The sequence below is a fragment of the Leuresthes tenuis genome, unplaced genomic scaffold (genome assembly GCF_036924035.1).
Source record: "Leuresthes tenuis unplaced genomic scaffold, fLeuTen1.0.hap1 SCAF_6, whole genome shotgun sequence".
Lineage (NCBI taxonomy): Eukaryota > Metazoa > Chordata > Actinopteri > Atheriniformes > Atherinopsidae > Leuresthes > Leuresthes tenuis.
This window is the reverse complement of record NW_027325360.1, coordinates 34,808,491-34,823,540: the sequence shown is the minus strand read 5'-3', so window position 1 is coordinate 34,823,540 and position 15,050 is coordinate 34,808,491. Positions and strand designations below refer to the sequence as shown.

Genomic DNA, 15,050 nt, shown 5'->3' with positions numbered 1-15,050 from the left:
GAATTCTAGCGAGTCACCGTGATAGGATGCCACCTGTGCAACAAGTCCAGTCGTGAAATTTCCTCGATACTAAATATTCCACAGTCAGCTGTCAGTGGTATTATAACAAAGTGGAAGTGATTAGGACTGACAGCAACTCAGCCACAAAGTGGTAGGCCACGTAAAATGACAGAGCGGGGTCAGAGGATGCTGAGGCGCATAGTGCTCAGAGGTTGCCAACTTTCTGCAGAGTCGATCGTTACAGACTTCATGTGGCCTTCAGATGAGCTCAAGAACAGTGCATAAAGAGCTTCATGGAATGGGTTTCCATGACCGAACAGCTGCATCGAAGCCATACATCACCAAGTGCAATGCAAAGGGTCGGATGCAGTGGTGTAAAGCACGCTGCCACTGAACTCTAGAGCAGTGGAGACGCGTTCTCTGGAGTGACGAATCACGCTTCTCCTTCTGGCAATCTGACGAAGGAGTCTGGGTTTTGCAGTTGCCAGGGGAACGGTACTTGTCCAAGTGTAAAGTTTGATGGAGGGGGGATTATGGTGTGTTGTTTTTCAGGAGCTGGGCGAACCCCTAACCGTCAACTATATGGTGGGAACTCAAATAAAGGTCACTGGTCCTCTGCATCAAAAGCTGTCAGCTGTGGTGGTTCAGACATCTGATTAGAATGAAGGTTTTTCGTGGAAGTCCAACTGACAGGGGGCCCCAAGGCAGATCCAGACTGCACTGGTGGGATTACTCACCCCTACTGGCCACAGAATGCCTTGGGATAACCCAGGAGGAGCGAGAGAGTATCACCAGGAAGACGGATGTTTAGCTTTCTCTCTTAAATCTGTTTCCTTTACGTCTCGAGTTCCGCCATTTTAACCTAAAATTTGTCAATGTTAAAGCTTTTTTGCGAACCTTTCCTGTAAATTCCAAATCATCTGTGCAACATAAAGGCATTTGTGGAATTAGTGAATGTGATCAAAGGCGTGCTATCTTATGATTTACTGTTATATACAGCAGTATTGATTAGTGGTATTTTTTATCATTTTATGAAATTGTTTATCTTACTAAATAAAGTTACATCTCGTCTCCTCAAATATACAATAGCCCAAATGGCTCTTACACCCAATCACAAAACCCTAAAATTTCCTTGTGGACAAAAGTAATCCATTAGTAACACAAAAATGACACAGATAGGCTTCATCGTCAGATAATTCTTAAGGTTTATTGTACAGTACAATGATTACATTAGGAAGCACTATAACAGTGTAATATTACCCGATGGAAGAACATTGTTTGAAAGGTGTGTTCTTTCTCAAGCACATCAGTCTTCTGTGAGATTTGTGAAACAACATTCAGACATTTCAGTTATAGTTTTGTGATGTCATACTGAGCTCTGTTCTTAGAGCATTTGGCAGGTCATAATAGATCCTGCTCATGTCAAACTCTTCTCTGTAGGGCAGCAAATCCTGAAGTGTAAAGTCATCATTTTGGCCAGTCCATACTGTGAGAGTGTACCTGTGAACGACATGGGAAAACATCACCATTTAATTAATAAACATTTCTTTATGCCTGAGCACAAACATATTCCTAGTTTAGAAACCTCAGCCGAACCACCCCCCCCTCTCCATTGTACTTTGTGGCAACCATATTTTCACTAGCTGAGGTACAAAAATATAAGAGGTTAAATAGACAGTATCAGACTGTGGCAGCTGGCAGGGATCACTGCAAAAAAATAAAAAAAAACATGACAACATCATGGCCACAGAGAGGCAGGAGTTTGCAAGGGGAATTTGAGATTACCGTATTTTCCGCACCATAAAGCGCACCTTCAATGAATGGCCTATTTTAAAACTTTGTCCATATATAAAGATTCAATAATAATAATCAAAATATAGTAACACTCGAAATAGTGCAAAGCAATAACAATATATCAATAACTCAACGTTGATTAAATATTAATATCACACAACACACAAAATAAATACGTAAAGCTCACTTTACTAAGTTATTCCTCATCCACGAATCCCAGGAATTCTTCTTCGGTGTCCGAATTAAACAGCTGGGCGAATACGGGATCCAACATGCCCGGCTCCGTCTCTTCGAAGTCGTCATTGATCGAGTCAGTGTCGCTGCTGTCCAGCAGTTCAGTGACAATTCCTGCCTTCCTGAAAGCTCGGACCACAGTTGAGACTGATATATCAGCCCATGCATTTACGATCCACTGGCAGATGGTGGCGTATGTCGTCCGGCGCTGTCTACCTGTCATGGTGAACGTATGTTCGCCTTCTGTCATCCACTGTTCCCACGCAGTTCGCAGTCTAGCTTTGAAAGCCCTGTTGACACTGACATCTAGCGGCTGGAGTTCTTTTGTATTGACACCCAGAATGACGGCGAGTGTTGAATTAGTCTTCTTCACTTGTTTTTTGACACCATCTGTGATATGGGCGCGCATGGAGTCGTAGATCAACATGTGAAAAAAGCCACCCGGTCTCTTCACATAAATTTCTCTCAACCACTCGCTCATCTTTTCTTCATCCATCCATCCCTTCGAGTTAGCTTTGATGACGACGCCGGCTGGAAAGTTTTCTTTTGGCAAAGTCTTCCTCTTGAAAATAACCATGGGGGGGGGGGGGGGGGGGGGCTTTCTGGCCATTAGCCTGGCAAGCGAGGACTACAGTGAAGGATGACTTCTCATTCCCTGTGGTGTGAACATTTACCGTACGTGCTCCCGTTTTATCCACAGTGCGGTTCACGGGAATATGAAAGGTGAGTGGAACTTCGTCCATGTTGATGATGTGCTCTAGCCTCTTTCGCACCATTGATTCATTGATGTTAAATTCTCTCGCTGCTGCTCTATTCCCGTTTTCTTCTGCGTGACTGATCGCCTTGAGTTTAAACTCTGCGTTATATGCGTGTCTCTTAATAGGAGCCATTTTGGGGTCTTTACATAAAAAACAAATGGAAATGGAATATATATACACCGGTATATATCCAGCATGCACCGCGTGCTGTGAAGAAGAAGCGCGCAGGCTTCTTCTTCTATGGAAGAAAATGAAGTCGGCGGCTGCTTACCGTAGTTGCGAGACCTGTTGTGGCTCAATATTGGTCCATATACAATAATAAAACATCCTCTCCACAGCATCCTGGCAGGACAGAGGAGCAGCACCAGCGACCATAGTCAAATGTATTCCAGGGGCCAGAGCGGGCAACATAGAATCCTATTTAAAACTGCTGGCTAAGGAGGAGCGTAAATACGGTAAAATAGTTATTCACGTCGACGGTAATGACGCCAATTGGAGTCACTGAAATTAATGTTGCAGCGGTGTGTTGCACCCTCTTTGCCAAAACAATGTGGGACTCCGTAGTTTTCTCTGGACCCCTGCCAAATCTGACCAGTGATGACATGTTTAGCCGCATGTCCTTCAATCGCTGGTTGTCTAGATGGTGTCCAGCAAACAACGTGGGCTACAAAGATAATTGGCAATCTTTCTGGAGAAAACCCGGTCTGATGAGGAGAGACGGCATCCATCCCACTTTGGAAGGAGTGGCTCTCATTTCTAGAAATATGGACGAATTTATTAGTCATACAAAAATATGACAACCCAGGGTTGAGACCAGGATGCAGAGTTGTAGTCTTACACACTGGCATAAATTTCCATTGTTATGCTGATGATACTCAGCTGTACTTATCTATGAAACCAGATGAAACCAACAGGTTGGTCAGACTATAAGCCTGTCTTAAAGACATAAAGACCTGGATGACTCAGAACTGTCTGCTTCTACATTCAGACAAAACAAAGTTGTTCTCTTTGGACCAGAGCGCTTCTGGGAGAAATTGTCTTGTTATATAGTTACTCTAGATGGTATTTCCATGGCTTCTATTTCTACAGTGAAGAACCTTTGAGTTATTTTTGACCAGAATTTATCATTTGACTCGCATATAAAACTGGTTTCTAGAACTGCTTTCTTTCACCTTTGTAATATTGCTAAAATCAGGACCATCCTGTCTCAGGGTGATGCAGAGAAACTAGTTCATGCATTTGTTACTTCAAGATTCGACTACTGTAATTCTTTATTATTGGGCTGTCCCACATATTCTCTGAAAAGCCTCCAGCTGATCCAAAATGCTGCAGCCAGAGTTCTGATGAGAACTAACAGGAGAGATCATGTTTCTCCAGTTTTAGCTTCTCTTCATTGGCTCTCTGTTAAATTCAGAATAGAATTTAAGATTCTTCTTCTCACATTTAAAGCTCTTAATGACCGAGCTCCATCATATCTTAAAGATCTCATATCTCAAAGATATTTTCCTAACAGAGCACTTTGCTCCCAAACTGCAGGTTTACTTGTTGTTCCCAGAGTTTCTAAAAGTAGAATGGGAGGTAGAGCCTTCAGTTATCAGGCCCCTCTCTTGTGGAATAAGCTGCCAGTAAATGTCCGGGAAGCAGACACCCTTTCCACTTTTAAGATTAGGCTTCAAACTTTCCTTTTTGATAAAGCTTATAGTTAGGGATGGCTCAGGTAATCCTGAAACATCCCATAGTTAAGCTGCTATAGGCTTAGACTGCTGGGGGACCTCATCTGTCACACCTTTCCTCACTTTGCTCTCTTTTTCCCCCTGTTTAATTTCTCAATTGATTTTATGTACATGTGACATTATTGTGGTCATCAACTTGTGTTTCCCTGTTCCAACAGGTGTCCTTTGAATGGTGTTATGGTGTTTTTCCCTCCCTCTTTTCCCTCTTTCTGTCTTCTCAAACCCCAGCTGGTCGAGGCGGATGGCCACCCTTCCTGAGTCTGGTTCTGCCAGAGGTTTCTTCCTGTTAAAAGGGAGTCGTTCCTTTCCACAGTCGCCACAGGCACGCTCAGGACGGGAGATTGGACTGAAGACAAATTTCGCTGCAATCTGTTGGTTTCCTTAGCTAGGATATTGTTTTTGAATCGGCTCTATATGAATGAATTGGATTATTATGAAATTAATTGGATTTCATTGGAGTATGATTACAGTGAATTGAATTCCAATTGGCTTGAAATGGACTATATTATTTAAGTCCCTTGAGATGACAGTTGTTGTAATTTGGCGCTATATAAATAAAACTGAATTAAATTGTAAGCACGGGAGCTGAAAAGAAAATCCATATGTGCCACATTCCTGGTGTGTAGGCGACCAAACAGTCCCGCAGTGGTACCAAACAGAAATTAAACAATGCTCATGTGACTGACAGGCTCAATGAGCTGATATTAAGCTTACCTGTCTGACTGCTGCAGCAGCCATGAAAGTTGGGACAATGACTGGGCCAGCAGGGCAGCACGTACTGGAAAAGTGACTGGATGTTTTAGACTCCTACACTTCTTCTCCATGGTACGCACCATATCCCAGGTGTAACCTGTGAAAATATAAGACATTAATAAATGTCTAACTATCATGGGTGTGCTGAGGCCTGCTGTCTCATCAGTTGCAGAAAACGCCATTGTCGAAAATCTCAAAAAGCATAAACATGCCTAACTAAACGATGTTTGATTGCACAACAAAGTCTAATTTTTCATTCCTTCATGGATGAAGATATTGTTGAAAATTTCAAAATGGAGGTGAAAACAGAAGTTGCACAAGCACACCCAAGAGAGGTCAATATATTCCTGCAAAAATGAAGTTAATGAATTTAGATTAGAAATCAGGCATAAGTAATTTCAGCCACAAGATGGGAGTCTGACAACAGGATGTTCGATAAAACCATTTCTTTTGTATAACTATCAATTCTCAAAACTTGTTAGATAAACCCTGCAAGCCAGTTCCATTTTATTTACATGCTACCAATTCCCAATGAACATCATCTTAATGGCACTTAAAAAAAAATACAATTCAATCCAGTTCCCAAATCCAAAATGAGCTCAATTCAAATAATGTTAAAGAATAAAAAGGAAAGCAAAGGATTGCATTAAATGACCTCTTCAGTTCATTCCACATCCTGAGTGTGCACGAGGTGACAGTCGAGGGGAAAACGCCTTTTTAACAGTAATCAGAATATTATTCCTCTTTACATCTGTCTGCGCTGCTGAGTGATTCCATGGAGGCATGTCTACTCATTTCCCAACATATTTACATGTAAATATGAACTAAATCAAAACACAGAAGTTGGCTAATTCTAATTCTGTAATTCTGTATTAGACTGCATTCTGTAGGCCTGGAGCTTCTTTGTGATATCAGTTGCAATGGTTGCACCTGAAAACCTTGCTGTCCTGCTGTGCGCCACACCTGGAAATTCATCTGCTCGACATACTCTGTTGATGGTGTGGTAAAGATGAGTCCCACATTCACAGAAAATTTGAATGGGTATATATGTGGTTTGTTGAATATTAGATCTTTTTTTCCTTTTCAGCAGAGCTGCCGAATAATCATGAATAAAATAGATTCCCTGTTCATTCGAGAGAATGTCTTCCTGCTCCAAAGCTTTAGACAGTACTTCTTTTGTATTGTCGGACTTTAATCATTCTTATTCTTAGTGGTGGCTGACGGCTTTGCTTTGCGGTAAGACGTATTGCATCACTTCCTGTTGCTTTGTGTGTGCACTGTGACAGTTCTCGCTCTTCTTGAACGACTAATAATCACCTTATTTCTCCCTATAATTTACACATCTTGCATAGTTAACTCTATCCCATACTTGTTATATTCTAACGCTCACTCTTACAGATCTTTAGTTTTTATTTTTCACTTTTTAGCGGTGTGTCTGGTTCTCTAGCTTAGCATGGCTACCAGTTATCTTCCTCTATCTCCTGCTTTCACCTGCTCCATGTGTCAGATGTTTAGTTACTCCTCTGCCTCCTTTAGTGGTAATGATACATGTAACAAATGTAGTCTTTTTGTAGTTTTGGAGGCAAGGTAATCTGAATTGGAAGCTCGGCTCTGCACTGTTGAAAACCACCCGATAGCGAGCCAGGCCCCTTTAGTCAGTGCGGAGCCACCTAGCATAGCTAGCTCTGTTAGTCGTCCCCGAGCAGATCCCGAGCAGCCGGGACTTAAGAGTGGCTGGGTGACTGTCAGGAAGAGGAGTCATAGTCCTAAAGTCAAGCCCGTGGTTCACCATCAACCTGTCCACGTTTCTAATAGATTTTCTCCACTCAGCGACACACCCGCTGAGGACAAAACCCTGGTAATTGGCAGCTCTATAGTCAGAAACGTGGCATTAGCCACACCAGCGACCATAGTCAAATGTATTCCAGGGGCCAGAGCGGGCGACATAGAATCCTATTTAAAACTGCTGGCTAAGGATAAGCGTAAATACGGTAAAATAGTTATTCACGTCGGCGGTAATGACACCCGGTTACGCCAATCGGAGGTCACTAAAATTAATGTTGCATCGGTGTGTAATTTTGCCAAAACAATGTCGGACTCCGTAGTTTTCTCTGGACCCCTGCCAAATCTGACCAGTGATGACATGTTTAGCCGCATGTCCTCATTCAATCGCTGGTTGTCTAGATGGTGTCCAGCAAACAACGTGGGCTACATAGATAATTGGCAATCTTTCTGGAGAAAACCTGGTCTGATGAGGAGAGACGGCATCCATCCCACTTTGGAAGGAGCGGCTCTCATTTCTAGAAATATGGACGAATTTATTAGTCATCCAAAAACATGACAACCCAGGGTTGAGACCAGGATGCAGAGTTGTAGTCTTACACACTTCTCTGCGGCTTCCCATCTGATGCTGCCCCCCCCCTCAATCAAAAAACACAAAAGGAGCAAATCCTCTTGTGCAAAAAAAATTAAAACAAAAACTTTAACTGAACAAAAACAAACTATTAAATGTGGTTTGCTGAATATTAGATCTCTCCCTTTGAAGTCTCTGTTAGTGAATGACTTGATCTGTGATCATCATATTGATATATTTTGTCTTACAGAAACCTGGCTGCAGCAGGAGGATCATGTTAGCATTAATGAATCAACTCCCTCTGACTATTTAAATGTTCACGTTCCTCCAACCACAGGCAGAGGAGGAGGAGTGGCAGCTATCTTCAGATCAGGGTTACTAATCAGTCCTAGACCCAACATTAGTTTTAGCTCTTTTGAATCTCTGATTCTCAGTTTTTCCCAAAGTGGAAATCACAAAAACCTCTTGTGTTTGTTGTTGTGTATCGTCCACCTGGCCCTTATTCTGAGTTTCTCTCTGATTTCTCAGAGTTTTTATCCCAGTTAGTGCTGAGTACAGATAAAGTCATTGTAGTGGGTGGCTTTAATATTCATATAGATGTTGAAAATGACAGCCTAAATATTAACTTTAATTCTATATTAGACTCTATTGGATTTTCTCAAAGTGTTCACAGACCTACTCACTGCCTTAATCACACCCTTGACCTTGTGCTGACTTATGGCATTGAGAGTGAACAGTTAACAGTGTTCCCTCATAACCCTGTCTTGTCTGACCATTTTTTAATAACTTTTGAATTTACATTACTTGACTACACGGTTTCTGAGAAGAATTCTACATATAGAAGGTGTCTGTCAGAGAATGCTGTAACCAGATTTAAAGAGTTGATTTCATCATCCTTTTCTTCACTGCCATGTGAAAATATGACAGAGGACGGCTACCTAAATTTTACTCCAGTAGAACTTGACTCTCTTGTTGACAACACTATAGCTTCAATGCGTACAACACTGGACAATGTTGCCCCTCTGAAAAGGAAGGGAATCAGTCAGAAGAGGTTGGCTCCTTGGTATAATTCACAGCTGCGTGCATTAAAGCAGACTGCAAGAAAGCTGGAGAGACAGTGGTGTTCCTCTAATTTAGAAGAGTCTCAATTAGTCTGGAAAGATAGTTTAATAACGTATAAGAAAGCACTTCGTAAAGCTAGAACTGCTTATTATTCATTATTGATAGAAGAGAATAAGAATAATCCCAGGTTTCTTTTCAGCACTGTTGCCAGGCTGACAAAGAGTCCGAGCTCTGTTGAGCCATGTATTCCTTTAACTCTCAGCAGTGATGATTTCATGAGATTCTTCATCAATAAAATTGTTTCTATCAGAGAGAAGATTAATGGAATCCTTCCCACTATTATCACTGATGTATCATCAAGTAGAGCAGCTTTAGAAGTATCTTTAGAACCTGATTTGTATTTAGATGGCTTCTGCCCAGTTGATATCTCTGAGCTACCAACAGCAATAGTCTCTTCTAAACCATCAACTTGTATGTTAGACCCAATCCCAACCAGACTGTTCAAGGAGGTTTTCCCCTTAATTGACACTTCCATATTGGATTTGATCAATCGGTCTTTGTTGATAGGATATGTACCTCAGACTTTTAAGGTTGCTGTAATTAAACCTTTACTTAAAAAAACCTACTCTTGATTCAGAAGTGTTGGCTAATTATCGACCTATATCCAATCTCCCTTTTTTGTCCAAAGTTCTTGAAAAAATAGTTGCAGTTCAACTTTGTGATCATTTACATAGAAATAATCTGTTTGAAGAGTTTCAGTCAGGATTCAGAGTGCATCATAGCACAGAAACGGCACTGGTGAAAGTTACCAATGATCTCCTCTTAGCCTCTGATAGCGGACTTGTTTCTGTGCTTGTTCTGTTGGATCTCAGTGCTGCATTTGATACGATCGATCACAGCATTCTGTTACAGAGACTTGAACATGTTATTGGGATTAAAGGAACTGCATTAAGCTGGTTTAAGTCATATTTATCTGATAGAGTCCAGTTTGTTCTTGTAAATGAAGAATCTTCCTCACACGTTGGAGTAAGTCATGGAGTTCCTCAGGGTTCTGTGCTTGGACCGATTCTTTTTACTTTATACATGCTTCCATTAGGTAACATTATCAGACAGCATGGCATAAATTTCCATTGTTATGCTGATGATACTCAGCTGTACTTATCTATGAAACCAGATGAAACCAATAGGTTGGTCAGGCTACAAGCCTGTCTTAAAGACATAAAGACCTGGATGACTCAGAACTGTCTCCTTCTAAATTCAGACAAAACTGAAGTTGTTCTCTTTGGACCTGAGCGCTTCAGGGAGAAATTGTCTAGTTATATAGTTACTCTAGATGGTATTTCCTTGGCTTCTAGTTCTACAGTGAGGAACCTTGGAGTTATTTTTGACCAGAATTTATCATTTGACGCACATATAAAACTGGTTTCTAGGACTGCCTTCTTTCACCTTCGTAATATTGCTAAAATCAGGAACATCCTGTCTCAGGGTGATGCAGAGAAACTAGTTCATGCATTTGTTACTTCAAGATTGGACTACTGTAATTCCTTATTATTGGGCTGTCCCACATATTCTCTGAAAAGCCTCCAGCTGATCCAAAATGCTGCAGCCAGAGTTCTGATGAGAACTAACAGGAGAGTTCATGTTTGGGGGGGAACACCATAACATGGGGGGGGGGACACCATAACAACATTCAAATGATACCTGTTGGAACAGGGAAACGCAAGTGATTCTGTGTTTTGGTCATTAAGAGCTTTATATGAGAGAATAATAATCTTAAATTCTATTCTGAATTTAACAGGGAGCCAATGAAGAGAAGCTAAACCTGGAGAAACATGATCTCTCCTGTTAGTTCTCATCAGAACTCTGGCTGCAGCATTTTGGATCAGCTGGAGGCTTTTCAGAGAATATGTGGGACAGCCCAATAATAAAGAATTACAGTAGTCGAATCTTGAAGAAACAAATGCATGGACTATATTCTCTGCATCACCCTGAGACAGGATGTTCCTGATTTTAGCAATATTACGAAGGTGAAAGAAGGCAGTTCTAGAAACCAGTTTTATATGCGAGTCAAATGATAAATTCTGGTCAAAAATAACTCCAAGGTTCTTCACTGTAGAAATAGAAGCCAAGGAAATACCATCTAGAGTAATTATATAATTTCTCCCAGAAGCGCTCAGGTCCAAAGAGAACAACTTCACCTACACTTCAGCTCTAAATGTTTGTCAATTGATTTTTATTTGACTTTGTTATCTGTTACAATAGCATATTTTCAAATATGAACTCATACTACAGCAATATAAATCATAATTATTTAAAAATAAATCATAATTATCAGATATTATTCAATTGAATTTAATCCCCATCTATCTAGTTGAACCATCTTCACCTGGGTTATCCATTGCAGCAGTCCATCCTGTTGTCCAGCCAAGTGACAGCACAGTGTGAGTGGGAAGAGCTGTTACAGCAGAGAGGAAAGCCTTAGAATCCAGAGGTCTGGCCTGACCCCCCGGACCACAGAGGATATCTGCATTGATCCACACTGGGCAGCTTTGCTCAGCCAGCAAGTCTCCCAGCAGAGCTAGGGATGGTGACACTGCCTCCAAGCTGCATGAAAACCAAACACAGCATTACATGCAACCACAGTCTTAGGAGGAATAAAGGCTGGCTCCCACCTCTTAAAGTCTAGTTTGATTCCCTTGTTGTGCTCCTTCACTGCCTCCAACCACTCCTTCAGTGTGACATCGCTATCTGTGTCAGGAGGATGTGCCATGATTGGCTCTTTGGAGTCACAACCTCTCATGATTATGTCAGCTTCAATCATATGCGAGGGACCTGAGGATCGAAAAACAAAACAAACAAAAAAAAGCTGTTGCTCATTACAACTCAGGGTCTCATTCATAAGTTTTGGTACTCACGTTATACTGAAATAGTCTCTCACCGCCTCATTTTTCATTGACTCGACAAACATCACACCATAAATGTGTTCTGGATCCTATGATCCATCAGTTTCTGTGAACCAAACCAAATTTCAAGTGTCGCTCATGTGTTACACAAGTTGGAACAAACTTTTAATTTTGTGCTTACAGTAGTTAAATTACTATTTGATGGCTACAACTGTGTACTTATAGCTAGACTAAAATGTGTTCAGAGGCAGACTTTGGTGGATGATTCAGAATAATTAGGCAGTTGTTAGGAAAGTTTTTCTGGGCAGATGTTTTGATATCCTCAGTACCAAGGTGCCTTGTTGTAATTTGGCGCTATATAAATAAAACTGAAAGAAGCAAACACTGTGACCACTGTGACCACAAAGGGTCATACAGCTTGTATGCCAAAGATGGAAGACAAAGACGCCAGCCTCTTTTTATACCCAGAAGTATGTGAAAACCAACACGTCTTTAGGTTCTGTTCTTCAGCAATTGTTTCTTTAAAGTTCTTCCAGGCTTTCTGGAGCCAAGCTGACATATGTATCTCTAAGGTTAATACCTCAGTGTAAGACCATCTTGATGCTCTCCAACCATGCTATAAGTAGTCTCCTAAAATTACAAAAGCAGTTTATAAAGAGAAAGCAGACAACCTGTGCTAAAACACCATTGGCTCAGAGCAACAGCAATTGGAAAAATATTAATGCAGCATCAACAAGCAATATGAGTTATGACTCAATAACTGAGTGAATAACTCAAAACAATAATAATATACTTTAAGATAATAAATTTCAACCCATACTTCAAATTTCTTGACACTTTTTCTTTTAAATAAATAAAAAGAACAGAAAAGCTCAATATGAACAATCCGGCTGACATGCGCCCTGAACCTGAGGCTAGTGGAAGGTGAGATGGGGAGGGGCAGCGCATCCCAGGACGTTGGCGTGTTATTTTATTTTTTTTTTAAATTACTATTTTTTCTTCCTTTTCTTTCTTCATTTTTTATAATGAAAAGGGCACCCAAGCTGCCAGGTGCTGCTTTTAGAAAGCGAAGGAAGGAGGAGGAGGAAAAGCTGGACCAAAGCAGAGGTATGTAACGTTAATTAACTTTGAAAGCATTAGGTGTTGATTTCTTCATTTTGGCTAACAGCTACTGCAAAGCTAAGCTAGCTGTGTTAAATAGCAGCACTATACTGTCGTTACTACTGCTAAAGTTACTACTTACAGACAGGTTTCCTAGCTATTATACATTTACAATATACTGTTAGAACTATTAGAATATAGAGCCCAGAAATGCAACCTCATAACCATCAACACAGAGGCATTAATCCATTTGGGTCAGTCTTCAGCCTTGTAGGTGAACTTTTCTGGCAGGGAGACTTGGAACTGTGCCATGACGTCGCTTCTTTAAGCCAACTATCGTCCGCTAGGTAGCTTCTTAGACGGTCCTCCAGTATCAAACTTTCCTGACTTAAAACTAGACACGTTCGTGTCGATATGTGCAGACAAAGTCAAAGGACTTTACTTCTGACACCATGTTCAGTTGAGTTTTAGAATTTTGAAAAGGGCCTAAAATACAGCGAGATAAAAACTGTGCTCAGCAGTATAGAGCTTTGAAATCAGCGAGAGACACCTCAAAAGAGTCCCATTTCAAAATAAAATTCAATAAATTTCTCCCACTCCATGTTTGTGTTTTGTTTTCATTCTCCTGAGCCTAACTGTACATTGTGCTAAATATAACCTCACGAGATCATGAGAAAGATCGAGAAACGTTTGCGAGATTTTCTAAAAAAAAAAAAAAAAAGCTCTCTTGCATGCTTGCACAGTGGCATCTGGACATTACGTTGGCATTAGCTTACTTTGTAGTTTACTTGGATATGTGCTTTTTTTTTTTAAATGGATGATGTTCTTTTTTCTTCCTTTAATTGTACATTAATAAGGTAAACAGCATGTTCAAAGGTGGCACTTTCTTTAAGTGGAATACAGGTTTTATTAATACACCTGTGTTTTCCCCACTCTGACAGGATCACTCTTCCCACAGAGCCACACAAGAAGACTCCTTTCTTACCCTGAAATTGCTCGTCTTTGTTCATCTGTACTGACCAGAACCACATGGCTTCATATTGCACCAGTGTGTGCTTGCCAGTTTTGCATCATCAGCATCCAATGTAAAATTGACCAAATACACCTCCCCAGTCAATCCTCTGTTGCTTTCTAGAGTGAAAGAGGGGAATTCAAAAGTCATCAACTCATAATTCAACCATTGCAAAATGGAGGTATAAATCAGCTGCAAAACTCTTGTATAACAACGTAGTGATGATGAATGTGGAGATGACCTGATTATTTAAAAAAAAAAAAAAAAAACTTCATAGCTACATAGAAAAGAATGGCGTCTTAATTTCAAATCAAATGATTAAGTTGTGATTGAACAGGAACTGTGTATGGAAAGAAAGGAATATTAGAAGACAAAAAATTGTTCAAAAGTTCTGATAGACTATTGGGGACTGGATAGTGTAGTGGTATGATTGCCACCCTCCATGTGGGAGACCTGAGCTCAAATCTCCTGCATGAAAGGTACTACCTCCAGCAGGGGTCCCTTGGCAAGACCCCCTTACCCGACATGCTTTGGATAAAAGCGTCTGCTAAATGCATAAACATAAACTATTGCTGCCATGTGAGAATGTGAAGGTGAAAATGAGAAGTGCAGGTATGAACCAACCTGTGAGGGCCTCAGTCAGTCTGCTCCTGCTGTTCACAGCGTGTGACCAGCTGACCTCAGCTGCGTCCATCCTTTTTATTCGTCTCTGCTTCAAGAAATATTGAAGCGTTCGGTCACACATCCTGACGTGTCACTTTATACAGCCACACAGGTGCCTCTTAACAAGCTGCCAGAATGACTTAAAACCGATTACTGAGCAACACGCAACCCGAGATAGTGCTCCAGCTGCACAGTTCTCAATAACTTCGTTTTACCCTATAAATTCCACGGGACGTCAAATGTGAAACACCTGAGCAGCAATCAGCTAGAACCGTGCGGGTAAAACAGAAGCCCAATCCAGGTGATATGTTTCAGATGATTTAACCACAGGGAGCTCAACTTCTAAAGCGGTTATCATCCAGATTAAAAGTGCATTATCGCCACCTTGTGTTCCGGAGACGGAATTTCAAACTCACCAACTGCTTATTCTGTGCTCCAATTGCCCATCGCTAATAAAATCTGGATTTTAGAAGCACATTATCATCTGAGAAAATGACCATCTACTTGTGTTAAGAACGGAGTTTGTTCGGCTCAATTTACAAGTACGATTATCAATTAAGATAGAGATGGCACAATGTCCTGGAGGTTTTCTCCATGTTACAGGTGATCAGAAGACAGTGACGTCATGTAGTGACGTGTACATCCCAGTCGAGGCTTCGAAGCTTATGCCGTATTTAGGGTGTA

The 15,050-nt window shown here is 41.0% G+C and overlaps 1 protein-coding gene across 1 annotated transcript; it reads right to left on the bottom strand.

Moving 5' to 3' along the window:
* Positions 1-1,208: 1,208 nt before the first annotated feature.
* On the bottom strand, positions 1,209-14,722 carry fam151b (family with sequence similarity 151 member B). Its single transcript, XM_072388597.1, has 5 exons — positions 14,328-14,722; positions 11,360-11,519; positions 11,074-11,291; positions 5,234-5,369; positions 1,209-1,500 (listed from the first exon to the last, which is right to left on the bottom strand). Exons 1-5 carry the CDS (start codon positions 14,446-14,448, stop codon positions 1,347-1,349), a joined length of 789 nt encoding a protein of 262 aa, XP_072244698.1. The 5' UTR covers positions 14,449-14,722; the 3' UTR covers positions 1,209-1,346.
* Between the last annotated feature and the right edge of the window lie 328 nt (positions 14,723-15,050).

What these genes read in the sequence shown, in the direction of transcription:
- fam151b (XM_072388597.1), bottom strand. Translation starts at nt 14,448, where the DNA reads ATGTGTGACCGAACGCTTCAATATTTCTTGAAGCAGAGACGAATAAAA. An exon ending in ATCAAACTAGACTTTAAGAG is followed by an intron (nt 11,292 to 11,359) that starts GTGGGAGCCAGC and finishes GTTTTCATGCAG; the next exon opens with CTTGGAGGCAGTGTCACCAT. An exon ending in CTGCTGCAGCAGTCAGACAG is followed by an intron (nt 1,501 to 5,233) that starts GTAAGCTTAATA and finishes TGTCGTTCACAG; the next exon opens with GTACACTCTCACAGTATGGA.